Source organism: Colobus angolensis, unplaced genomic scaffold (assembly GCF_000951035.1).
Source record: "Colobus angolensis palliatus isolate OR3802 unplaced genomic scaffold, Cang.pa_1.0 Scaffold27, whole genome shotgun sequence".
NCBI lineage: Eukaryota > Metazoa > Chordata > Mammalia > Primates > Cercopithecidae > Colobus > Colobus angolensis.
In genome coordinates this window covers 4,414,611-4,440,858 of record NW_012115932.1, presented here as the reverse complement: position 1 = coordinate 4,440,858, position 26,248 = coordinate 4,414,611, and the positions used below count along the sequence as shown (strand labels likewise).

Genomic DNA, 26,248 nt, shown 5'->3' with positions numbered 1-26,248 from the left:
TCTGCTTCCAAATTCACCAAAATAACTGTTAGCAGGCCTCAGTTTCTCACTCTGTGGGCCTCTCCACAGGACTGCTGTACAACATGATAGCTGGTTTTCCTCAGGGCTAATCATCCAAGAGAAAGTGAGAAAGAACACCAAATTGGAAGCCACTGTCTTTTTATAACCTAATATGGGAGGTGACATCCCATCACTTCTGCAGAATTCCCTTCATCAGAAAGGAGTCTCTAGGTCTAGACCACAGTCAATGAAAGGAGATTATACAAGGGCATGAAGACCAGGAAGTGGAGATCACTGGGAACCACCATCTTAGAGGCTTCCTACCACAGTACAGGAGGCATTCTAAATGTTCAATGAATGGTAATTATTGTACTATTTTAAAAACTGGAAATGAGTAAATTCAGAGATGATTTCATTTTAAAGCTTATGTCTCCAATGACTTGCTTTAGTCATACATTGGAGGAATTTATATAATTGGTGCCAGTCTCAGCTTCCAAAGGACTACTTTGATCTCTTTCCAGATAAGTGCCTCTGGTATAAGCGCACACTCCTAGAACTGCTTCCTGTGGCCCCCCTGGGCTCTATGCATATTCTAGTGCCTGCAACACTCAATTTAGCATCTTAAAGGTAGGCACAGGAATAATAAACTATGTCTTTGTTCTTTCCAAAATAAGTTATGCCAGGACAGAGTGCAGTGACTCACACCTGTAATCCCAGCACTTTGGAGGCCAAGGCAGATGGATCACCTGAGGTCAGGAGTTCAAGACCAGCCTGGCTAAAATGGTGAAACCCTGTCTTTACTAAAAATATAAAAATTAGCCAAGTATGGTGGGGCATGATGGTAATCCCAGTTACTTGGGAGGTTGAAGCACGAAAATCACTTGAACCCTGGAGGCAGAGGTTGCAGTGAGACGAGATCATGCCACTGCACTCCAGCCTGGGTGACAGAGTGAGACTCTGCCTCAAAAAAAAAAAAAAAAAAGTTATGCCAGACATTTTCCCAGACAGAAATCTCAAGATCAGTGTTCCCTAACCCTGGCCCTTCAGAACTGCTTTCACAATTTTTTCCAAAATCTGTATATGACTTGTACTGTTTTTTTACTTAATAAATTGACTCACTTTGAATATTATTTTTAGAAGAAACTTTTAGCACTTCAATAAATGTAAAATCATCATCCCTTGCCATGGATGAAGGAACATGTAAAATGAAGACCCATGTGAAGAAAACAATGATATTAAAATTGATTAAATTAATTCAAGATGGATTAAAGACTTAAATGTTAGACCTAAAACCATAAAAACCCTAAAAGAAAACCTAGGCAATACCATTCAGGACATAGGCATGGGCAAGGACTTCATGACTAAAACACCAAAAGCAATGGCAACAAAAGCCAAAATACACAGATGGGATCAAATTAAACTAAAGAGCTTCTGCACAGCAAAAGAAACTACCATCAGAGTGAACAGGTAACCTACAGAATGGGAGAAAATTTTTGCAATCTACCCATGTGACAAAGGGCTAATATCCACAATCTACAAAGAACTTAAATTTACAAGAAAAAATCAAACAACCCCATCAAAAAGTAGACAAAGGATATCAACACTTTTCAAAAGACATTTATGCAGCCAACAGACACATGAAAAAAATGCTCATCATCACTGGTCATCAGAGAAATGCAAATCAAAACCACAGTGAGATACCATCTTACACCACTCAGAATGGCAATCATTGAAAAGTCAGGAAACAATAGGTGCTGGAGAGGATGTGGAGAAATAGGAACACTTTTACACTGTTGGTGGGACTGTAAACTAGTTCAACCATTGTGGAAGATAGTGTGGCGATTCGTCAAGGATCTAGAACTAGAAATACCATTTGATCCAGCCATCCCATTACTGGGTTTATACCCAAAGGATTATAAATCATGCTGCTATAAAGACACATGCACACATATGTTTATTGTGGCACTATTCACAATAGCAAAGACTTGGAATCAACCCAAATGTCCATCAATGAGAGACTGGATTAAGAAAATGTGGCACATATACACCATGGAATACTATGCAGCTGTAAAAAAGGATGAGTTCATGTCCTTTGTAGCAACATGGATGAAGCTAGAAACCATCATTCTGAGCAAACTATTGCAAGGACAGAAAACAAAACACCGCATCTCGCTTGGAGGTGGAAACTGAACAATGAGAACACTTGGACACAGGGCAGGGAACATCACACACTGGGGCCTGTCATGGGGTGGGGGAAACGGGGAGGGATAGCATTAGGAGAAATATCTAATGTAAATGACAAGTTAATGGGTGCAGCAAACCAACATGGCACATGTATACATATGTAACCTGCACATTGTGCACATGTACCCTAGAACTTAAAATATAATAAATTGAATAAATTGATAATGCTGTTTTCTGCCACGACTTTATTAAAAAGTGATGTCCAGAAAAGTTGATATCAAGAATAAATTTGAATCAAAATATGACTATCTTTGATATAATCAAAAGCAATGGAAGAAAAAAATTGAAAAAGGAAATACTTTCTCACTATATTTCAAGGCAAACACCAGAAAAAAATTAATAAGTTTATTTCCATCAATAAGACTTTCATAACCATAGTCCGTTCAAACCAATATGATCAATGCTTCATGCCACAGTTCTTAGCACCCTTCGTGGAATACAACAATGGAAAAACACAGGGACAATGTATTTTTTCAATTAGGAAGCCACAGTTCAAGTGGTAATGATCCTGACTCCACTACTAAGTTTGGATGATCTTGGGTGAGTTATTAAAGATCTCATTTCAATCTCCTCATCTCTAAGACTGGGACTACACACCCTATCTACCACACAGGAATGTTCTGAGGAACAAAGGGGAACTTAAATGACCTGTGAGAAATAGAAAGCACCATACCAGCATGACATATTGTCATTATTTACCATCATATTAGTATTATTTATTATGCCATCCTTGTATCTGTCTCCATCTTGCTGAGCTATTTTCACTCCCTCTCACAAGCAGTGTCTTCTATTTTGTCTGTTAATTTGGTTCCAAATTAATATTCCTTTGATGTTATGTCATATATTGCAGAGAAATGTAAAAATTAGAGAATAGCTTATAAGTAATCTCTATGGTAGTAGATTTTTATGACTATCTTACTAAAGAATAAAGTGAAATTGTTAACATGCATTTCCAAGGTTGCTTACAAAACACTGTATTATTATGCCTCTTTATAGGAGACCTGTGAATCCATCCTCAGTTGTGCATTGGAAGAGCTAAAGCAATTTCATGAACTACAGAAGCCAGACCGCAAGCTGTTTGGGTTCCGCTTACCTTCCAAGACACCATCCATCACCTCAGAAGCTGTGGTTCCAGAAGCTGGATTGGTCATCGATGGGAAGACATTGAATGCCATCTTCCAAGGAAAGCTAGAGAAGAAGTTTCTGGAATTGACCCAGTATTGTCGGTCCGTCCTGTGCTGCCGCTCCACGCCACTCCAGAAGAGTATGATAGTCAAGTTGGTGCGAGACAAGTTGCACGTCATGACCCTTTCCATAGGTACCCATCATACTGAGATGCGGGTGGCACCTTGGCAGGGATGATCTGATGAAAGACTTGACCAGAGGTGGGAGGTCAGATCTCAAAGTCAGAATGCTTAGGCTGTGAGTCATTGTCTTAGAGGGAGAGAGTTCAAAATGACAATCAAGATGCAGCAACTAGGGGATGAAGTGGGACAGTGCATCAAAGCTCCTGGAACTAGCAAGTCAGCTAAAGATAAATCAGGATTTAGATGGAGGTCAAAACCAGCAGGGGCCTTGAATTCAGTGCATCCAGGTAGTTCAAGAAATGTTGCCATCAATGATATATACTCAGACCATCTTAATTCTGGGGTGCAGATCATTTTCCCTTTCATACTTTATGCATGCCACAGCTTCAGGTGTTTAGGGATTTGATAGTATTCTGAGTGTTGATGGCTGGTGGGGAGATTTTAAAGATTGGAACTGTCTCATGTTTAACCTGTGTTTATTTCTAAATACGAGGCCAGCACAAAACATATCACCAATAGATGCTAGCATTGGTTGATAAAGAATTTTTCAGAGGGGGCTAAACTTTAATCATGTTGGGACAGAGAAATGAAAACTGCACTTACTTAACACCTTTCAGGAACAACCAAACCTGGTTTAAAAGAATATTTGTGATCTTCTGTTACCCTCAGCCATAGCTCTTATTGTGGTCACCTTTCTTTCTCCAACATTTGCCTTTCCATGTTCCAACAAATGAAACTGTTTACCATTCTGGACCGTGTCCTCTCTCACTTCTGGGCCTTTGCACAAGTTATTTCCTCTGTAAAACACTTCTTCCAATCCCACCTAACTTTGCTTTCCCTGGTGGCTCCCACAGCACCCAGGACTCATAGCTCAAAGCACTGTCATACCTTCTGTGATGGCCTCCTCAGTAGACCATCACAGTAGAACATCTACTCGAGTAGACCTCAGTAGACCCTCACTCAGTAGAACATCTACTCGAGTTCCTTGAGCAGAAAGATCATGTTAGCCTTATTCACTGTTGGATCCCCTGCCCAGCACATACCAAGCACATAGTAAATATTGCCTTCTCTTAGGGGATGAAACGGGACAGGGATATCTCTTAGGGATATTCTTACAGATGTTGCCAGCTTCTCCTCCTTCTACACAGGCATGAGAAAAGATTTTCTTTCCTGACATTTCAAATAGAAACCCTATTAAACATGATGGTTTTGTTCCTGGTCTTCAGGTAAGAACAGCAGAGAACAAGAGTGGGGCAGAAAGAAAGCAGAGAGCAAAGCTTTAGCAACGACATCCTACTTTTATGCCTGGAATTGTCCTCTTCAGAAATTCAGGCACACACAAGGCAATGGCCCAAGAATGATTTTCTCTGAGGTCAGATATTGGCTTCACTCCCATAGCAACAGAAACAAAACCAGCGTGGCAAGAAATAGCATGGTTTCACACCTCTACTTCTCCTGGTTCACTAACAGAAGAGGTTCAAGGTTGGATTTATTCTGCCATGGGGATGATTAAAATTATGCATTGCTATGCAATCAAAAAAAATTTTAGAATAAAGGCTACTTACGGCAAAATTTTTAAGACCAATAACTGTGTCATCAGATAACTAGGAGAAGAATCATTCTCTCCCTCCCATTTTATATTCTACATCATAATAATACATCATATAATAAACTTATATATGATATTTTATATCTTTATAAATATATAAAGATATAAATATATGTAAATTTTATCTTTCTATAGAGAGAAAGATATAAAATATCAATATAAATTCTATATCATAATAATATAAATATTAATTGCAGCTTATTCTGAGAAACTGCTAGAAAACAGGTAGGGCCAGGAAAAGAATGAAGGCAGCATAGTCTACAACAACAAGGGTTGGCAAACTATGGCCTGCAGGCTGAATCCAACCCACGGCATTTTTTTGTATGGATACTAAGAATGATTTTTCTATTTTTCAATGTAAAATTTATAAAATATTAATAGCCTTTCAGCAAGAATAACTGTTCAGTTTTGCTTCTTGGCTCACAAAACCTAAAATATTTACCATCTGATCCTATACAGAAGAAGTTTGCTGAACTCCCACCTAAAAGATAAAGCACTGGGGAGAGTTTAGCTTCTGGGGAAGGCCTCGCTGTATAAAGCTATCTGTGGCTACTTAGATTTAATTAAATCGAATTTCACCAGCAAAATTTCCATAGTCACATGTGGTTACTGGTTTCTGTATTGGACAGTGCAGATGTAGAACATTTCCCTCATCACAGAAAGATCTTGAACAGTCTTGGTATACAAGGAGACCGTGTGTGTGTGTGTGTGTGTGTCTGTGTGTGTCTTTCTATGCCTTACCTCCAGTTTCCTGAAACAACTCAGTTCATTGAATGGGAACTCAGTGTGACTAAATGTATTTCAAAAACATGAGTCAATCTTATTTTTCTACACTGAGAAACAAAGCAGAATATCATCCCTCTCCTTGGAAACCATTGACAATTTCTGATGATTTCACTGTCCAAACTGTCCAGTTGTCTTAATATAGTTAGTATTTCAAGTTTGACTGGGGGAAGTGTGTTGGCCCTGGAATCTGAAAGATCTGAGTTCCATTTCTCCTGGGTCCTTTCTCTAATGGAATTACCCTTGCCGAGTCTCAAAGTTGCTCAACTTCTCCATTTGCTGATCAGTAAAGTTCATTGTAACATTTGTGAAGGCATTTTTTTTTTTTTGAAAACTGCCCAAGTCTCTTGATTACCATTATATCCCCAATACCTAACGCTGTGCCTAGAAAAAAAAGACACTTAGTAAGTCCTATATTTATTGAATGGTAAAGAAAATGGTGGACTTATTGTCCAAAGAAGAAAGTACTATAGCAATGACTTTCTATAGCACTAGAGTAATGTTGAAAGGATTCAATTGTACATAACTGGGGACACTTCAGAGCTACCTCATTGTCACTGAGCAGTTGAACCAGAAATACCTCGTGACCTGTCTTTCAGGTGATGGAGCAAATGATGTAAGCATGATTCAAGCTGCTGATATTGGAATTGGAATATCTGGACAGGAAGGCATGCAGGTATTGTTCTCTGCAACTGTTCTTGTTTCTTCCTTCTTTTCTTTGGTCCTTAGTTGAGATATAAGGAAATCTCCAGAGTGTTGCAGAAACTTGAGAACTTCCACCCACATCCAAAGTTGCAATGCCCTCCATAAGCAATGACAGACATAAGGACATTGGAAATCATTTTGCAAATGTACACTTTCATAGTATCAAAATTCAAAAAAGAAGAATACTAACTTGACTGCTAAATGTTCCCATTAAAACAGACAACATTTTGTGTTTGTGGGTTTTGAGCCATTAACAATTGTATTTCCACCACCAGTGTAAACATTTGGCACTGCTTAAATTTGTTGATGAGGATAGAGAGCATTGACTGGGAAGCTGCAGAATAGTTCTGAAATGTTACCCTTTGGCATATCTCCTATATGCTAGCAATCTGTTAGACCAGGGGTATCCAATCTTTTGGCTTCCCTGGGCCACACTGGAAGAAGAATTGTATTGGGCTACACACAAAATGCACTAACTATAGCTGATGAGTTTTAAAAAACTGCAAAAAAAAGTCTCATAATTTTGGGCCACATTCAAAGCCATCCTGGCTTGCATTAGACACTTCACATTTAGGATCTCATGGAACTTTAATGATCATCACACCCTCTAATGGATTGTTATCCATTTTTTAGATTGGGAAACTGAGGCACAGGGAATTAGACCAAAATTTATACCAGGATTTACAAACAGGCATGTTCAGTGTTCATGTTTTCAAAAGAGTACTATAAACTGTTTCTTGTTCTGAGTAATCCCAGGGGCAGAAGATGTATTTCAGCTCCAGGTAAAGGAAGAGCTGTCACTTAGCTCCATCTGTGAATGGAGCCAATGGCCTGCCTCAAGGGGCAGTGAAAGTGTTCAGAGGATTGAAAATTGCTTGAATAGAAGTCCCTTCTCTCTGGTTAACCATCGCATCCCTAGTACAGTGCCTGATACATAATGGGCCACAGTCACAGATGGAGCTAAGTGACAGCTCTTCCTTTACCTGGAGCTGAAATACGTCTTCTGCCCCTGGGATTACTCAGAACACGACACAGTTTATAGTACTCTTTGAACATGCCTGTTTATAAATCCTGCTTGCTGGATAAACGGATGCAGAGCCACCCTAGACCACTGATCCCTTCTGATCTGCCCTCCTTGGATTCTAGTGAGGTTTGGATTTCCCAGAAGGGAGGGTAGGGTGTCAGAATCCAAAAAGCTACCCAAGAGTGACCACAACAAGGGGTCTTTAGGACTCTGCTGGCCTCAGGCCTAGACCAAAGCAACGCCCTTGAGAGAGTCCTTCTGGGGCACTGGCAGCCATGGATGGAAGCTGATGTGTCTGTTCTCCCCTCTCAGGCTGTCATGTCCAGCGACTTTGCCATTGCCCGCTTTAAGCATCTCAAGAAGCTACTGCTTGTGCACGGCCACTGGTGTTACTCGCGCCTGGCCAGGATGGTGGTATACTATCTCTACAAGAATGTGGTAAGTAGCCTGTGGCATCCTCCCACCCAGGCTTTGGCAGTCCTTGCCACAGGGCCAGATCTGCCCCTAGCAGTGGGCAAAGCACCTCAGCATAAAAGGAAGGAGTCGGGCTGGCATAGTGTTGGATCTTGAAACTCTTCCTTGAGCTAGACTCTTCACTTTCTATTTTTGTGAAGTTATTGGTAGAATTGGCAATGCTGTATGAAAAGCACCTGGCACACAGAGGGCAGCATGAATGGCTACTAGTGTAGACTCTGGAGTCAGACACATTGGGTTCAAAATCCAGATTCCCATATGTGATCATTTCCCTAAATCTCAGTTTCACCATCTGTAAAACGGGGGGTGGTAAGAGTACCTTTCTCATATATTTGCTATGAGAACTAAATGAAAGCTTGCATATAAAGTGATTAGCATATCATAATCGTCTATAAAGTTAACCATTTTTGTTATTGCTGTTGCTGTCATTACTCTTGGAGTTAAATCTCATAAATGAGATTTTCTTATTGTAACAAAGAAGGATTTGAAGAGCTAGTCTGACTTGTATCTTAGATTTCCTCTCTATATAGAGCCAGCTCAATGCAAGAGCTACACCCCATGCCTTGGGAGAGTGAAGATGAAAAGTACCTCATAGAATATAAGGCTGGAGCCCATGGCTTCAACTTGGGATTTGTACATCACTTCAGTGCCCCTGGCTTTCTTTCAGGGAGTTTCTGGAGGGCAGGATACTAAATAAAATATCTACATGGCAAAGATGTTTGAGGTGAAGAGATTGTCTGCGTAATCTTACCTGACTCCAACATGCTGTATGACCTTGAAGAAACTGAAGCGCACAGAGATTAATTAATCTTTTCATCAATAATATGGAGAAACTATGATTCTACGTCAAGAGGCCTTAGAGTCAGAGCTCTGAAAAGCATATAGCCCTATACAAATACAAACAATAAGTTGTGTCTCCTAAAAACTATGTTGTTTTCTGTCTTGTTGATGAGGTCCCAAAGCAAACACATACCAATTGAGGTATTAAAACTGTCAGAAGACTCTTGTTTGAAAAACCCTTTATTTACAATGGGTATAGGAAGAAGTCAGAACATTGCTATACTAATGGAGGGAACAAAAGACTGAGTTTTTCATTATCTAGTTCAAAGGCTTTCAATAAATTCCAAGATCCTCCAAACAGAATTTGACTCCTCTTTGCATAAGTGAAAGGGGAGGATTAAGACCAAGGTGATGGAAGAGAAACATTAGCCAGGTAGTAGCTACAAAATTGCATGTTTTTTCCTCTTGCTCCAGTCTTTCTTTCAGACTCTGACACAGTCACCCTTGCTCAGGAATGACTTTCTGTGCAAAGTTCAATGTATATGTAGATAAACAGCATGACAAAAAGTAATGTAAATTCAGTCAGCTGGATGGTAATATTATCTCAGCAAGTCTATGCAAACAAGTCACTCCATCTGACTTGAAACTCACTTTGAGAGTGAAAGACTGTTTACTTAGAATTCAAAATGCCCCTGTTTAATTTTTTTGGCAGCTCAAGGAATAATTCTTTTCAATAAGCACAGCCTCTTCTCTGCATTAAATTTGTGAAATAGGAAAGAAAACGTTTCCAAGCAGCCACGCTTTCAAAGCTTAAATGATATTTATTTCCAGCCCAATGCCATGCTCAAAATTGCGATACTGATGCCGCATTATCTCCCTGTTGCAATTAGAAGGTGGAGAACTATGACTTCCACATCCGAAACCAATTTCAGAGGGGATTAAAACCCGGCCTGCTCTGAAATTTGAACAATGAATTAGTTACTGCACTGTAGCTTCTTGAGAGAAAGAGCAGGCATCCAATCTCAGCAATGCTGCCACAGGGTTCAATGCACTTCCTGCAAGGTACAAAGATTCCAGTTAAGCAGAAGTGAAAAACAACCAAGATCTTACCAGGGCCTCAGTAGGAAAGAAGCACTCTGTAATGTTAAAACTCCAGGATGGGTGTTAGCATAGAGCTAAGATTAACTACATCGATTCAAACAACAATTGAATGTCTGCTGTGTGTTGGGAACAGGGCTGAGCAATGGGTATAGAGCAAGAATCAAGCCAATCATGGCCCGCGTGAGGCTTACTGTCTAAATCAGGTCTCAGGAAGCTTTCTCTTCAAAGAGCTAGATAATAAATATTTTCAGCTTTGCAAGCTGTATATGTCTAGGGAAGTCTAATTGTACAAGCCAAAGATAGGACGAGAAAGTTTAGAGGTGGTCAAAAAGAGAAAGAACTTTGAAAATTCAGATGCTGATTGTACCAATCTCTAGCTCTGAATTTGGGCAGGGGGCAACAGTATGTCAGAACCTCAGATTCTTCATCTGTAGAGTGGGCCTAATAATGTTATTATTGTTAATATCAACATGTGTGACTATATTAGTACAATAACATAGTACTATTGCTATTAGCAATATTAACCTTGCAAGGTTGTTAGGACAATCTATAGTGTGTATTGCATATCCAGCGATGTACTATATGCTAATATACTGATGTATATCTCACCCCTGGCACATATAGAAGGTCAAATCTTACACTGATGTTACTACTAGTGGCAACATGTTTGTTAAAATAGAGAGCCCCTCCAAAATAACATTGACTCGGCAGTTCAGAAATAGGAGTTACAGCTTGAACACAAACCTGCTGAATGATTTCTTGCAAGACCCTTCACATCTCCGTGCCTCAGCCCCACATAACTGAGAAGTTCTAGTTCTAACTCCAGGACAAGCTGCTTGTATGTATGACCTTGGTCAAATCACCAAACCATATCGCAATATGGCAGACAATAACAGTGTGGACCAAGCCCATCCACAAGACAGGAGATCTTGAGTGAGAAAGAGTTTTAGAAAAAAAACGAACAACCTTTAGGCAGATTTTCTCATTCACCCTTCTGAGCTGCATGACCATTAGGAAAGTAGAGTGAAGGCAACCTTCTCATGAGGTCATCATCCTACCAGGTGTCCTGCTCATGGTTCAGTCTATTACCCCTTTGTCAGTGACATCTCTTTCTATATCCACTCTACTGCCATTCATATTTCACATGCCATTGGTCTAAGTACTACTCTTCCCAGCTGACAAATGATGAAATGATGTTCAGAAAGGTTAAGCAGTTTGTCCAAGGTCACACAGCTAGTAAGTGACAGAACTGGGGATTCAAAACCAGGCCTTTCTGCCTCCAAAATCTGTACTTTTAACCACCATGGTACAGTAAGTCCTCACTTAATGTCATCAATAGGTTCTTAGAAACTGTGATGTTGAATGAAGCAATGTTATTCCAGGACTTGCCATACATCATTTTGTTTTAAAGTTGCAGTTTCTAAGAACCTATTGGCAATGTTAAGTGAAGACTCACTGTCCACTCCCCTTAAACAAGTGGGTGGAATTCCCTTCAGGTCCTGAAGAATGTCAGTAGCAATAGTAGTAGTGGTAACAGCGGTAGCTACTACTCCGAGGATTAGAATTACCTCTAATCCTTACATAACCCTGTGTATTATAAATGAGGAAACTGCCACTCCAGCAGCTCCCAGAGGTCCCAAGCAGCAGCTGGTGACTGGCTGCACACAGAGTCCCACTCACAAGGCCATGCTCTTTGCCTGCAGTGCTATGTCAACCTGCTCTTCTGGTATCAGTTCTTCTGCGGTTTCTCCGGCTCCACCATGATTGATTACTGGCAGATGATATTCTTCAATCTCTTCTTTACCTCCTTGCCTCCTCTCATCTTTGGAGTCCTTGACAAAGACATCTCTGCAGAAACACTCCTGGCATTGCCTGAGCTATACAAGAGTGGCCAGAACTCTGAGGTAAGGGGATCGGGCAGCCAAGGGGAGATGACTTCAGCTTCATACTAACCTCTACCTCCCCGCTGGAGGCATCAGAGAAAGAGCTATATGCTGGGGTCAGGAGCCTGCATTCTGACCACTGCTCCATCATTTCCTTTGAGTAACTCCTCTCTCTTTCCTGACCTGTTTCCCATTTGTGTTGAGGGTGTTGGGCCAGACTAGTGGGTATTTTTAATTATTTCTTAATTATATCACACATTAATATGGGACTGCCCTAGTCGAAGGGGAAGTGGCATTCAGAAAGATCCTATACCTTTTGGCGGGCCCCTCCAGGCTCTGAGATGCATTGATAGAATGCCCAAAACCCAGTTTGGGAACCGTTGGGATTTATAGCTACTTGCTTTTCACTGGGTAAGATATACAATGGTTCTGTTTTCGTATTAGGGAAGGCAAAACTTAGAACTCAAAATTACATGTGCTTTAGAACTTGCTGGTATCAAATAGACTAAGGCAGGCCTGAGAAGTCATCGGGTGGCATCCTAGGAGGCCCAGAGAGGCCACACTGCAGCCCTGAGTGATTTGGAGAAGTCAGAGAGCATGCACTCCCAGCACCAGCAAGAAGCTGGATCAAGGGACCCCGGATGCCTCAAAGACGGAGCTCTGGGAAGAGGGACTTTGCAATGCCAGAGAGTATCTTGCACCTGGAGGAAAGGAGGGCAAAGCCAGGTGTGGTGTTTGAGAGCTGGCAATTATTTATAGACAAACAGCAAGCCTAGTTGTAACCCAAAGACAAGAGGAGAGAGTAACACAAGCCCAAGCAGTCCAGACAAAGGGGGCGTGGTGGGAGCACGTGTTCATCTTGGGCTCTTTTAAGTTTACCCTTCCCGTCAACATGCAGGCTGCATAACAAATTCCTTGAGTATCTAAAAGAAGTTAATGAAGCAAAACCCAAAAACTGTAAAGGTTTGACTTTTCCCGGGGAAGGCACAAAGATTGATGCCTGAGAAGCATTGTTTCTGAAGCTATTGAGCTTCAGAAACTCTTGGGAACCTGTGATTCAGGCTATGACTGAGATCTCTCAGATGCCACTTAGACGCTTTAGAATCTCTACACGTACCAAGTTTGTAGCAGCACTAGCAATAGAACTAATGAGTGATAACAATGAATAACTGAGTACTTGCTAGGCACTAAGGCCTGAGTACTTACTAGGTACTAAGGCACAATTGCATTTAGTCCTCTTGAACCCCAAGAAGATAGACTGTGTTATTTTTGCCCACATTTCATAGAAGAAGAGACTAGTTCTCTGCACAGTTTAGTAATTTTCACAAGGTCACACAGTTAGTTGAACTGAAGTCTGTCACCCCCACGTCTGCTCCTAATTACTCCATTCTACTACCACAAATACAAGAGGCATTGTAAGTGTCTGGTTGTCTGTCCCAGCCGCATGCAAGAAAGTTGCTTGTGGGTGCTATAAGGGTGACTTGCTATAAGGGTGGTAACTATTGGCGTGTTCTCTCCTGGCAGTGCTATAACCTGTCGACTTTCTGGATTTCTATGGCAGATGCATTCTACCAGAGCCTCATCTGTTTCTTTATCCCTTACCTGGTAAGTCATATAGTCCCATTCTAACCACATAAATTGCAGAGAAGAACTGGTCCTTTTTATATAAAGTTCCAGACTAGTAGTGTCCTTCTGGACACTTTAGAGCAGAGGCTCAAACAGGTGGCCTGCAGACTACATCCAACCCAAGGTGCTTGAAAAGTCAGAACACTACCTAAACATTTTGATTTCTGCTGGCTCTTGAAAAACTAAAAGCTATATTTATACTGGGTCATTTTTCCCTTATAGCAAAAATCTGGACTTGACTTTGCAGTTGGGCTCACCTTGTGAGCGTGTTCTCCAGTTTGCCTTAGTCTCTACCACTCCCCTTTGTCTTACACCTGGCTATCTTCACTCATTAACTGTTTCCTACTTGAACACTGAAGGTATTTGAATTTACTATCCTTGATTTTTATACAGGCTTCTGCTTTGAAAGTCAAGGAAGCTAGCCTTCAGAGGCAGCAAGTTCTGACAATGAGACAGCACATTATCTGAGAAAAGTATCAAGAATGCAGATAGCAAGGGATACCAGCCCAATCTCAGTTTGATTCCTCAGTTTAAATGATGAGAATTTAGGTAGCAAACAATATATATGTCTTCTTCCTGGACTCAGGGAACAGGATGGGAAGCAATCGCCACCAGGTAAACACTGTTGCTTATCCAATCTCTGGACTCCTATTCTTTCATAATTAGCGAGATGATGGGGCTAGGGGAGGGCAGGGATCTTGTGCTTTGCTTGAATTTCCTGGCTTACAATACCTCCCTGGCCAGGCCTCTGCTTGGCTTTCCTGCTATATCTTTTGCCCTTGAATATGCTCGACAGACCTACAATATAGAACTCTTTGGAGTTCTACAAACTCTGTGTTCACTCTCAGTTCTGACCTTTGCTGGAACTGCATTTACCCTCTCTTTCCAAGTGATTAACTCCTCTTATTCTGGTCTCAGCTAGTATATCCTCTCTTCTGTGTTCCCAGGGTACCTTGTACTTGCCTCTATTATAGCGCTTACTTCCTTAAATTGTACCACATCCACTGTGCCTCATAAACTCATCGTAGGCAAACACAGAAGTATCCTCAGCTGTTAGCATACTGTCTGATGGGCTCTCAATGAATTCTTTCTTCATTCATTCCACAATGGTTTTACAATCCCCATCTTGGCTTACTCCTGCAAACACCATTTCTAAATTAGTCCTATCAATTCCTTTCTTATCTTGATCTGTTCCTCAGATCAGTACCACACGGATGGCAGCTGGGTGCCTCCTCCTTCTCCATCGACAAACTGCCTTCATTGATGCCTTACAAACACTGTGTCAAAGCCAAAGTTTTAAGTCCACAGACATACCTGACAATGCCTGTCTGTTCCTCCTCTGCAGACCTATAAGGGCTCTGATATAGACGTCTTTACCTTTGGGACACCAATCAACACTATCTCCCTCACCACAATCCTCTTGCACCAGGCAATGGAAATGAAGACATGGGTAAGTATCCCAGAGCCACTTTGGCTTGAAAATTGTGCTCCTGTCCATTGACTATACTCAAATTTCTGAATTGTTTCATTCTGTGTTATTGATCCACTCAATAAATACACACTAAGCTGCTACCTATGTCCTATCTGTACAGAGATGAAAGGGGTGAAAAAGATAAAATTCTGGCCTCAACTTGCTTTTCATCTAGTCAGGATGTTAAAACTAACATATATAAAACAATGAGACAATTAGTTGCAAACATAGATAATATCAATTGATAAAAAGTGCAGGGGTATGGCCAGGCATGGTGGCTCATGCCTGTAATCCCAGCACTTTAGGAGACCGAGGTGGGCAGATCACCTGAGGTCAGGAGTTCGAGACCAGCCTGGCCAACATGGTGAAACCCCATCTCTACTAAAAATAAAAAATTAGCTGGGTGTGGTAGCAGGCGCCTGTGGTCACAGCTACTCGGGAGGCTGAAGCAGGAGAATTGCTTGAACATGGGAGGTGGAGGTTGCAGTGAGCCAAGATCATGCCACTGCACTCCAGCCTGGGTGACAGAGTGAGACTCCATCTCAAAAAAAAAAAAAAAAAAAAAGTTTAGGGGTGTTTAAGAGACAAGGAAAACACTGACCACTGACCATACATACCTGAGGTGTGTTAGGGAGGGATTCTCCACATCTAATTTTAGGGTGAATGTTTAGAAATGTGCCTCCAGGTAACCATATCTCAAGCATATCCAAATTTCACATTTTTGACATCTAAGAAGGCAATGTCACCTGTCTAATTAGATTCTTCTAGTCAGTAATAACTATAAAAACTAATAGCTTACAATTCTATGCCAGATGTCTCTCTACATGATTAGTATGTATTATTTAACCTCTAGAATCCTTTGTGTTAGGTGTTTTTATATTCCCATTTCACAGATTTAGAAATACAGTAGATGCAATAAGGTTTAACTTGCCCCCAAGCACTGCAAGATAGAAGCAAGTTTTGAACCCTGGCAGTTTATATGTGAGTCTCTAACATCCATGCTAATAGTGTAAGTAGATAAGATTGAATAGTACACAGGAACACTTTGCTGAAAGATTTGTCCTTAGCCAAGCTCAAATGGCTTTCTGGAAGCACAAGCATTAAAAATTTGGAAAACAGCCCCAAGTAGGCTCAACATGTTCCTACATTCTGCAATGGAACTCTCCACCCCAACCTCCCACCACCACTGTCACAAGCTAAAGCAGGCCATAACCAGCTGGGCAGTGGCTAAGAGCCACTCAAAGGTAGTTTTGGATCACAGAGTTCTCATTTTGAAAACCCCCTCTCCTATTCAACATAGTATTGGAAGTTCTGGCCAGGGCAATCAAGCACAAGAAAGAAATAAAATAGGAATTTTTTTTATTCCTAAAATAGGAATTCCTATTTATCTTCAAATAGGAAGAGAGAAAGTAAAATTGTCTCTTTACAGATGACATGATTGTATATTTAGAAAACCCCATTGTCAGGGCAGGCGCGGGAGCTCACACCTGTAATCCCAGCACTTTGGGAGGCCGAGGCAGGCAGATCAAGAGGTCAGGAGCTCAAGATCAGCATGGCCAACATGGTGAGACCCCATTTCTACTAAAAATACAAAAATTAGCTGGGCATGATGGCATGTGCCCATAATCCCAGCTACTCGGGATTTCAGGAGGCTGAAGCAGGAGAATTGCTTAAACTGGGATCTGGGAGGCAGAGGTTGCAGTAAGCCAAGATCGCACCACTGCACTCCAGCCTGGGCTATGGAGCAAGACTCCATGTCAAAACAAACAAACAAACAAAAAAACATTGTCTCAGCCCAGCCCAAAAACTCAGGATATAAAGTCAATGTGCAAAAATCATAAGCATTCCTATACACCAACAACAGACAAGCAGAGCAACAAATCATGAATGAATTTCCATTCACAATTGCTACAAAGAGAATAAAATACCTAGGAATACAGCTAACAAGGGTAGTGAAGGACATCTTCAAGGAGAAGTACAAATCACTGGTCAAGGAAATAAGAGAGGACACAAATGGAAAAACATTCCATGCTCATGGATAGGAAGAATCAATATGGTGAAAATGGCCATACTGCCAAAGATATTTATAGATTGAATGCTATTCCCAAGCTACCATCGACATTCTTCACAGAATTAGAAAAATCTGCTTTAAATCTCATAGGAAAACAAAAAGGAGCTCGTATACCCAGATAATCCTAAGCGAAAAGAACAAAGCTGGAGGCACCATGCTACCTGACTTCATACTACACTACAAGACTACAGTAACCACAACAGACATATACACCAATGGAACAGAGCAGAGACCTCAAATAACACCACACATCTACAACCATCTAATCTTCAACAAACCAGACAAAAACTAGCAATGGGGAAAAGATTCCCTATTTAATAAATGGTGCTGGGAAAACTGGCTAGCCATGTGCAGAAAAAAACTGGACCCCTTCCTTACACCTTATACAAAAATTGACTCAAGATGGATTAAAGACTTAAACATAAAACCCAAAACCATAAAAGCCCTAGAAGAAAACCCAGGTAATACCATTCAGGACATAGGCATGGGCAAAGACTTCATGACTAAAACACCAAAAGCAATTGCAACAAAAATGAAAATGTACTAAACTAAAGAGCTTCTGCACAGCCAAAGAAACTATCATCAGAGTGAAAAGGCAATCTGCAGAATGGGAGAAAATTTTTGCAATCTAACCATCTGACAAAGGGCTAATATCTAGAATCTACAAGGAACTTAAATTTACAAGAAAAAAACAACCCCATCAAAAAGTGGGTAAAGGATATGAACACATACTTCTCAAAAGATGACATTTATGTGGCCAACAAATATGAAAAAAAGCTCAACATCAATGATCATTAGAGAAATGCAAATCAAAAGCCATAATGAGATACCATCTCACGCCAGTCAGAATGGCGATTATTAAAAAGTCAAGAAACAGTAGATGGTGAGGCAGTGGAGAAATAGGAATGCCTTTACACTGTTGGTAGGAATGTAAATTAGTTCAGCCATTGTGGAAGACAGTGTGGCGATCCCTCAAGGATTTAGAGCCAGAAATACCATTTGACCCAGCAATCCCATTACTGGGGATATACCCAAAGCATTATAAATCATTCTATGTAAAGACACATACATATGAACATTTATTGCAGCACTATTTACAATAGCAAAGACATGGAACCAACTCAAATGCCCATCAATGATAGATTGGATAAAGAAAATGTGGTACACGCACACCAATAGAATACTGTGCAGCCATAAAAAAAAGAATGAGATAATGTCTTTTGCAGGGACATGGATGGAGCTGGAAGCCATTATCCTCAGCAAACTAACACAGGAACAGAAAACCAAACACATGTTCTCACTGATAAATGGGAGTTCAACAATGAGAACATATGGACACAGGGAGGGGAACAACATACATTAGAGACTGTCAGGAGGTGGGAAACAAGTGGAGGGAGAGCATTAGGACAAATATCTAATGCATGCGGAGCTTAAAACCCAGATGACAGGTTGATAGATGCAGCAAACCACCATGGCACATGCATACCTATGTAACAAACTTGCATGTTCTGTACATGTATCCCAGAACTTAAAATATTTTAAAAATCCTCTGCTCCAGTGTGTGCCAATGACAGAACAAAGTGATAAGACAAAAAAAAAAAAAGCATAGCCAGGCTTAAGTACAGGATAAATTTCTTCATGGGCCAGAAACACCAGAAGGGGCTGCAATACAATGAGGAAGGGAAGAGGAAAAGAAGGCACTGGGAAGGCTCAAACTGCAGACTTCCTGGGAACTGGGACAGGACACAGATCATGGCAGTGGGGACTCTGGCTCCTGTGGGGTAGGGAAGACTGGAACACCATCTACTGCTGGGTCTAAAATTCTCCTACTCAAGAAAGAAATCTAAAGAAAAGATAACAATGGCAAGCTGTTTGGAGGTATAGTTTTTGTTTGGTTGGTTTTGGTTTTTTGTTTTTTTGTTTTTTTGAGATGAAGTCTTGCTCTGTCATCCAGGCCAGAGGGCAGTGGTGCCATCTTGGCTCATTGCACCTCTGCCTCCTGGGTTCAAGAGATTCTTTTGCCTCCGCCTCCCGAGTAGCTGGGACTACAGGCATGTGCCACCATGCCTGGCTAATTTTTTGTAATTTTAGCAGAGACAGGGTTTCAGTGTGTTAGCCAAGATGGTCTCGATCTCCTGACCTCGTGATCCGCCCACCTGTGCCTCCCAAGAAGGTATAGTTTTATCAGAAGCTGTTTGATATTAGAAACCACCAAGCTAAAGAAACATTTAGAATTCTTGAAAATAAAATATTGCACTGAAATTAAAACTACAATTTGTAGGATCTGCTCAAGATCAGACACTGGCAAAAAATAAACTGCCAAATTGAAATATTGTTTTGGGAGTTTATCCAGAATGATACACAAATATGAAAAATAAGAGGAGATGGTGGCTAGAACAAATGGCTTCAACCTCTCTAAATAGGAATCTCAGGAGGAAAAAAGAATGATGGAGAAACAATATTTGAAGAAATTGTCATTGAGAATGAAAATTTATCAAAAATCTGGATGTATTGCCTGAATATATCATAATTAAGTTGTATAATATAAAAGATACAGAGGCAACCCTTAAGTCTGCCAGAGACTATAAACAAATTACTTGAAAAGGAACAGCTATGCTGATGACCAAACAAGAAAAGCCAGGAGACAATGCAGTAATTATCTTCAAAAAACCTGAAGGAGAAAAAAAAACTAGAAAAGCTACACTATCAAGAGTAAGACAAAATAAATCCAATTTTCAAATAAACTCTGTAAGGTTTACTACCCATAGGCCCTCACAAAAAAAGGAACATACTTCTGCAAGAGCATAAACAAAAGCTAAAACTGTAAGACACAGCAAAAGGAAGGGTTATTCAATAGGCAGGTAATTTATGCTAAAGCCTTCATAGTGGATAGAAGAATAAAAATACTTTTTTTTTTTTTTTTTTTTGAGATGGAGTCTCGCGGTGTCACCCAGGCTAGAGTGCTAGAGTGCTGGAGTGCAGTGGCACAATCTCGGCTCACTGCAAACTCCTTCTCCCGGATTCATGCCATTCTCCTGCCTCAGCCTCCTGAGTAGCTGGGACACCAGGCACCCACCACCACACCTGGCTAATTTTTTGTATTTTTAGTAGAGACAGGGTTTCTCCATGTTAACCAGGATGGTCTCGATCTCCTGACCTCGTGATCTGCCCGCCTCCGCCTTCCAAAGTGCTGGGATTACAGGTGTGAGCCACCATGCCCAGCCCTAAAAATACACATTTATCTATACATTTTTCCATAAAAGTTCGGGTTTTTTTTAGTATCTTAAGATTAATTACTAAAAGGGAAGGAGAAAAAAATCTAGACAACTGTCAATTCTGCAGATGTAGGAAAGATGAAAAGATGAAAAAATGAGAGAAGGGGTGGCTGGCAAGATGACCGAATAGGAACAGCTCCAGCCTGCTGTTGATCCCAGTGAGATCAACACAGGTGGGTGATTTCCACATTTCCAACTGAGGTACCCAGCTCATCTCATTGGGAGTGCTTAGACAGTGAGTGCAGCCCACAGAGAGTGAGCCACAGTAGGACGGGACATTGCCTCACCCGGAAAGCACAAGGGGTTGGGGAACTCCCTGCCCTAGCCAAGGGAAGCCATGAGGGGCCATGAGGAACAATCCACTCCAACCCAGATACTACAGTTTTCCCACAGTCTTCCCAACCCACAGACCAGGAGATTCCCTCAGGTGCCTATACCACCAGGGCCCTGGGTTTCAATTACAAAACTGGGCGGCCATTTGGGCAGACACCAAGCTAGCTGCAGGAGGTTTTTGTTTTTGTTTTTGTTTTTTCCATACCCCAGTGGTGCCTGGAACACCAGCGAGATAGAACCATTCACTCCCCTGAAAAGGGGGCTGAAGCCAGGGAGCCAAGTGGTCTAATTCAGCAGATCCCACCCCCATGGAACCCAGTAAGCTAAGATTCGCTGGCTTGAAATTCTCGCTGAGAGCACTGCAGTCTGAAGTCGACCTGGTACACTCCAGCTTGGTTGGGAGAGGGGAGTCCACCATTACTAAGGCTTCAGTAGGTGGTTTTCCCCTCACAGTGTAAACAAAGCCACCAGGAAGTTCGAACTGGGCAGAGCCCACTGCAGCACCTCAAAGCCTCTGTAGCCAGACTGCCTCTCTAGATTCCCCCTCTCTGGGTGGGGCATCTCTGAAAGAAAGTCAGCAGCCCCAGTCAGGCTTATAGATAAAACTCCCATCTCCCTGAGACAGAGCACCTGGGGGTAGGGGTGGCTGTAGGCACAGCTTCAGCAGACTTAAGCGTTCCTGCCTGCCAGCTCTGAAGAGAGCAGCAGATCTCCCAGCACAGCACTCCAGCTCTATGCTAAGGGAAAGACTATCTCCTCAAGTGGGTCCCTGACCCCTGTGCTTCCTGATTGGGAGACACCTCATACAGGAGAGCTCTGGCTGGCATCTGGTGGGTGCCCCTCTGGGAAGAAGCTTCCAGAGGAAGGAACAGGCAAGCAATCTTTGCTGTTCTGCAGCTCCGCTGGTGATACCCAGGCAAACAGGGTCTGGAGTGGACCTCCAGCAAACTCCAGCAGACAGGCCTGACTATTAGAAAGAAAACTAACAAACAGAAAGGAACAGCATCAACATCAACCAAAAAGAGTCCGCACAGAAACCCCATCTGAAGGTCACTAACATCAAAGACCCAAAGGTAGATAAATCCATGAAGATGAGAAAAAACCAGCACAAAAAGCCTGAAAATTCCAAAAACCCAAATTCCTCTTCTCCTCCAAAGGATCACAACTCCTCACCAGCAAGGGAACAAAACTGGATGGAGAATGAGTTTGATGAATTGACAGAAGTAGGCTTCAGAAGGTGGATAATAACAAACACCTCCGAGCTAAAGGAGCATGTTCTAATGCAATGCAAGGAAGCTAAGAACCTTGAAAAAAGGTTGGAGGAATGGCTAACTAGAACAACCAGTTTAGAGAAGAACATAAATGACCTAATGGAGCTGAAAACCACAGCATGAGAACTTCGTGAAGCATACACGAGTATCAATAGCTGAATCAATCAAGCAGAAGAAAGGATATCAGAGATTGAAGATACACTTAATGAAATAAAGCATGAAGACAAGATTAGACAAAAAAAGAATGGAAAGGAATGAACAAAACCTCCAAGAAATATGGGACTATGTGAAAAGACCAAACCTACATTTGATTGGTGTACCTGAAAGTGATGGGGAGAATGGAACCAAGTTGGAAAACACTCTTCAGGATGTTGTCCAGATCTTCTCCAACCTAGCAAGACAGGCCAAGACACATAATTGTCAGACTCACCAAGGTTGAAATAAAGGAAAAACTATTAAGGGCAGTCAGAGAGAAAGGTCCGGTTACCCACAAAGAGAAGTCCATTGGACTAACAGCGGATCTCTTTACAAAAACCCTACAAGCCAGAAGAGAGTGGGGGCCAATATTCAACATTCCTAAAGAAAAGCTTTTTCAACCCAGAATTTCATATCTAACCAAACTAGGCTTCATAAGCAAATGAGAAATAAAATCCTTTACAGACAAGCAAATGATGAGAGATTTTGTCACCACCAGGCCTGCCTTATAAGAGCTCCTGAAGGAAGCACTAAATATGCAAAGGAAAAACCAGTAGCAGCCACTGCAAAAACATACCAAATTGTAAAGACCATTGACACTATGAAGAAACTGCACCAACTAATGGGCAAAATAACCAGCTAACATCATGACAGGATCAAATTCACATATAAAAATATTAACCTTAAACGTATATGTGTTAAATGCCCCAATTAAGAGACACAGACTGGCAAATTGGATAAAGAGTCAAGACCCATTGGTGTGCTGTATTCAGGACACCCATCTCACATACAAAGACACACATAGGCTCAAAATAAAGGGATGGAGGAATACTTACCAAGCAGAAAGCAAAAAAAAAAAAAAAAAAAGCAGGGTTGCAATCCTAGTCTCTGATAAAACAGACTTTAAACCAACAAAGACCAAAAAAGACAAAGAAGGGCATTACATAATGGAAAAGGAATCAATACAACAAGAAGGATTAATTATCCTAAATATATATGCACCCAATACAGGAGCACCCAGATTTATAAATCAAGTCCTTAGAGACCTACAAAGAGACTTGGACTCCCACACAATAATAATGGGAGACTTTAACACTCCACTGTCAATATTAGAGAGATCAACGAGGCAGAAAATTAACAAGGATACCCAGGACTTGAACTCAGCTCTGGATGAAGCAGTCCTAATAGAACTCTCCACCCCAAATCAACAGAATATACATTCCTCTCAGTACCACATCACACTTATTCTAAAATTGACCACATAAATGGAAGTAAAACACTCCTCAGCAAATGCAAAAGAATGGAAATCCTAACAGTCTCTCAGACCACAGTGCAATCAAATTAGAACTCAGCATTAAGAAACTCACTTGAACTGAACAACTACATGGAAACTGAACAACCTGCTCCTGAATGACCACTGGGTAAATAACGAAATTAAGGTAGAAATAAAGAAGTTCTTTGAAACCAATGGGAACAAAGACACAGTGTACCAGAATCTCTGGGACACAACTAAAGCAGTGTTTAGAGGGACATTTACAGCACTAAATGCCCACAGGAGAAAGTGAGAAAGATCTAAAATCAACACCCTAACATCACAATTAAAAACATGAGAGAGGCAAGAGCAAACAAATTCAAAAGCCAGCAAAAGACAAGAAATAACCAAGATCAGAGCAGAGCTGAAGGAGCTAGAAACACACAAAAAAAACCCTTCAAAAAAAAAAGTCAATGAATCCAAGAACTGTTTTTTTGAAAAGATTAACAAAATAGGCCACAAGCCAGACTAATAAGAAATGAAAGAAAAATCAAATAGATACAATAAAAAATGATAAAGGGGATATCACCACTGATCCCACAGAAATACAAACTACCATCAGAGAATACTATAAACACCTCTATACAAATAAACTGGAAAATCAAGAAGAAATAGATAAATTCCTGGACACATACACTCTCCCAAGACTAAACCAGGAAGAAGTCAAATCCCTGAATAGACCAATAACAAGTTCTGAAATTGAGGCAGTAATTAATAGAAACCAAACCAAAGAAAGCCCAGGACCAGAAGGATTCACAGCCAAATTCTACCAGAGGTACAAAGAGGAGCTGATACCATTTCTTCTGAAACTATTCCAAACAATAAAGAAAGGACTCCTCCCCTAACTCATTTTATGAGGCCAGCATCATCCTGATACCAAAACCTGGCAAAAACACAACAAAAAAAGGAAATTTCAGGTCAATATCCCTGCTAAACATTGATGCAAAAATCCTAAATAAAATACTGGCAAACCAAATCTAGCAGCACATCAAAAAGCTTATCCACCACAATCAAGTCAGCTTCATCTCTGGGATGCAAGGCTGGTTCAACATACACAAATCAATAAATGTAATCCATCACATAAACAGAACAAATGACAAATACCACACGATTACCCCCAATAGATGCAGAAAAGGCCTCCAATAAAATTCAACACCTCTTAATGCTAAAAACTCTCAATAAACTAGGTACTGATGGAATTTATCTCGAAATAATAAGAGTTATTTATGACAAACCCACAGCCAATATCATACTGAATGAGCAAAAGCTGGAAACATTCCCGTTGAAAACCGGCAGGAAACAAGGATGTCGCCCTCTCTCACCACTCCTATTCAATGTAGTGTTGGAAGTTCTGGCCAGGGCAATCAGGCAGGAGAAAGAAATAAAGCATATTAAAATAGGAAAAGAGGAAGTCAAATTGTCTCTGTTTGCAGATAACGTGATTGTATATTTAGAAAACCCCATCGTCTCAGTCCCAAATCTTAAGCTGATAAGCAACTTCAGCAAAGTCTTAGGATAAAAAAATCAGTGTGCAAAAATCACAAGCATTCCTATACACTAATAATAGACAAACAGCCAAATCATGTGTGAACTCTCCCATTCACAATAGCTACAAAGACAATAAAATACCTAGCAATACAGCTAACAAGAGAAGTGAAGGACATCTTCAAGGAGAACTACAAACCACTGGTCAAGGAAATAAGAGGATACAAACAAATGGAAAAACATTCCATGCTCATGGATAGGAAGAATCAATATCGTGAAAATGGCCACACTGCCCAAATTAATTTATGGATTCAATGCTATCCCCATCAAGCTACCACTGACTTTCTCCACAGAACTGGAAAAATCTACTTTAAATTTCATATGGAACCAAAAAAACAACCCATATAGCCAAGACAATACTAAGCAAAAAACACAAAGCTGGAGGCATCACACTACCTGACTTCAAACTATGCTACAAGGCTACAGTAACCAAAACAGCATGGTACTGGTACCAAAACAGATATATAAACCAATGGAACAGAATAGAGGCTTCAGAAATCACACCACACATCTACAACCATCTGATCTTTGATGAACCTGACAGAAACAAGAAATGGGGAAAGGATTCCCTATTTAATAAATGGTGTTGGGAAACCTGGCTAGCCATAGGCAGAAAACAAACTGGACCCCTTCCTTACACCTTATACAAAAATTCACTCAAGATGGATTAATGACTTAAATGTAAGACCTAAAACCATAAAAACCCTAGAAGAAAACCTAGGTAATACCATTCAGGACATAGGCATGGCCAAAGATGACTAAAACACCAGAAGCAATGGCAACAAGAGCCAAAATTGACAAATCGGATCTAATTAAACTAAAGAGCTTCTGCACAGCAAAAGAAACTATTATTCAAATGAACAGGCAACCTACAGAATGGGAGAAAATTTTTGCAATCTATCCATCTGACAAAGGGCTAATATCCACAATCTACAAGAAACTTAAATTTACAAGAAAAAACAATCCCATCAAAAAGTGGATACGAACAGACACTTCTCAAAAGAAGACATTTATGTGGCCAACAAACATATGAAAAAAGCTCATCATCACTGGTCATTAGAGAAATGCAAATCAAAACCATAGTGAGATACCATCTCATGCCAGTTAGAATGATGAGCATTAAAAAGTCAGGAAATAACAGATGCTGGAGAGGATGTGGAGAAATAGGAACACTTTTACACTGTTAGTGGGAGTGTAAATTAGTTCAACCATTGTGGAAGACAGTGTGGCAATTCCTCA

General features: G+C 40.8%; 1 protein-coding gene across 1 annotated transcript in view; it reads left to right on the top strand.

Annotated features, from left to right (window-relative positions):
• ATP10B (ATPase, class V, type 10B) overlaps positions 1 to 26,248 on the top strand; it is a 283,845-nt gene that overhangs the window by 241,290 nt on the left and 16,307 nt on the right. Inside the window, exons 19-24 of the mRNA XM_011947712.1 lie at positions 3,241 to 3,562; positions 6,543 to 6,619; positions 7,985 to 8,110; positions 11,731 to 11,931; positions 13,435 to 13,515; positions 14,882 to 14,986. Of these exons, the coding sequence (XP_011803102.1) occupies positions 3,241 to 3,562; positions 6,543 to 6,619; positions 7,985 to 8,110; positions 11,731 to 11,931; positions 13,435 to 13,515; positions 14,882 to 14,986 (912 nt within the window). The remainder of the gene's footprint in view (positions 1 to 3,240; positions 3,563 to 6,542; positions 6,620 to 7,984; positions 8,111 to 11,730; positions 11,932 to 13,434; positions 13,516 to 14,881; positions 14,987 to 26,248) is intronic.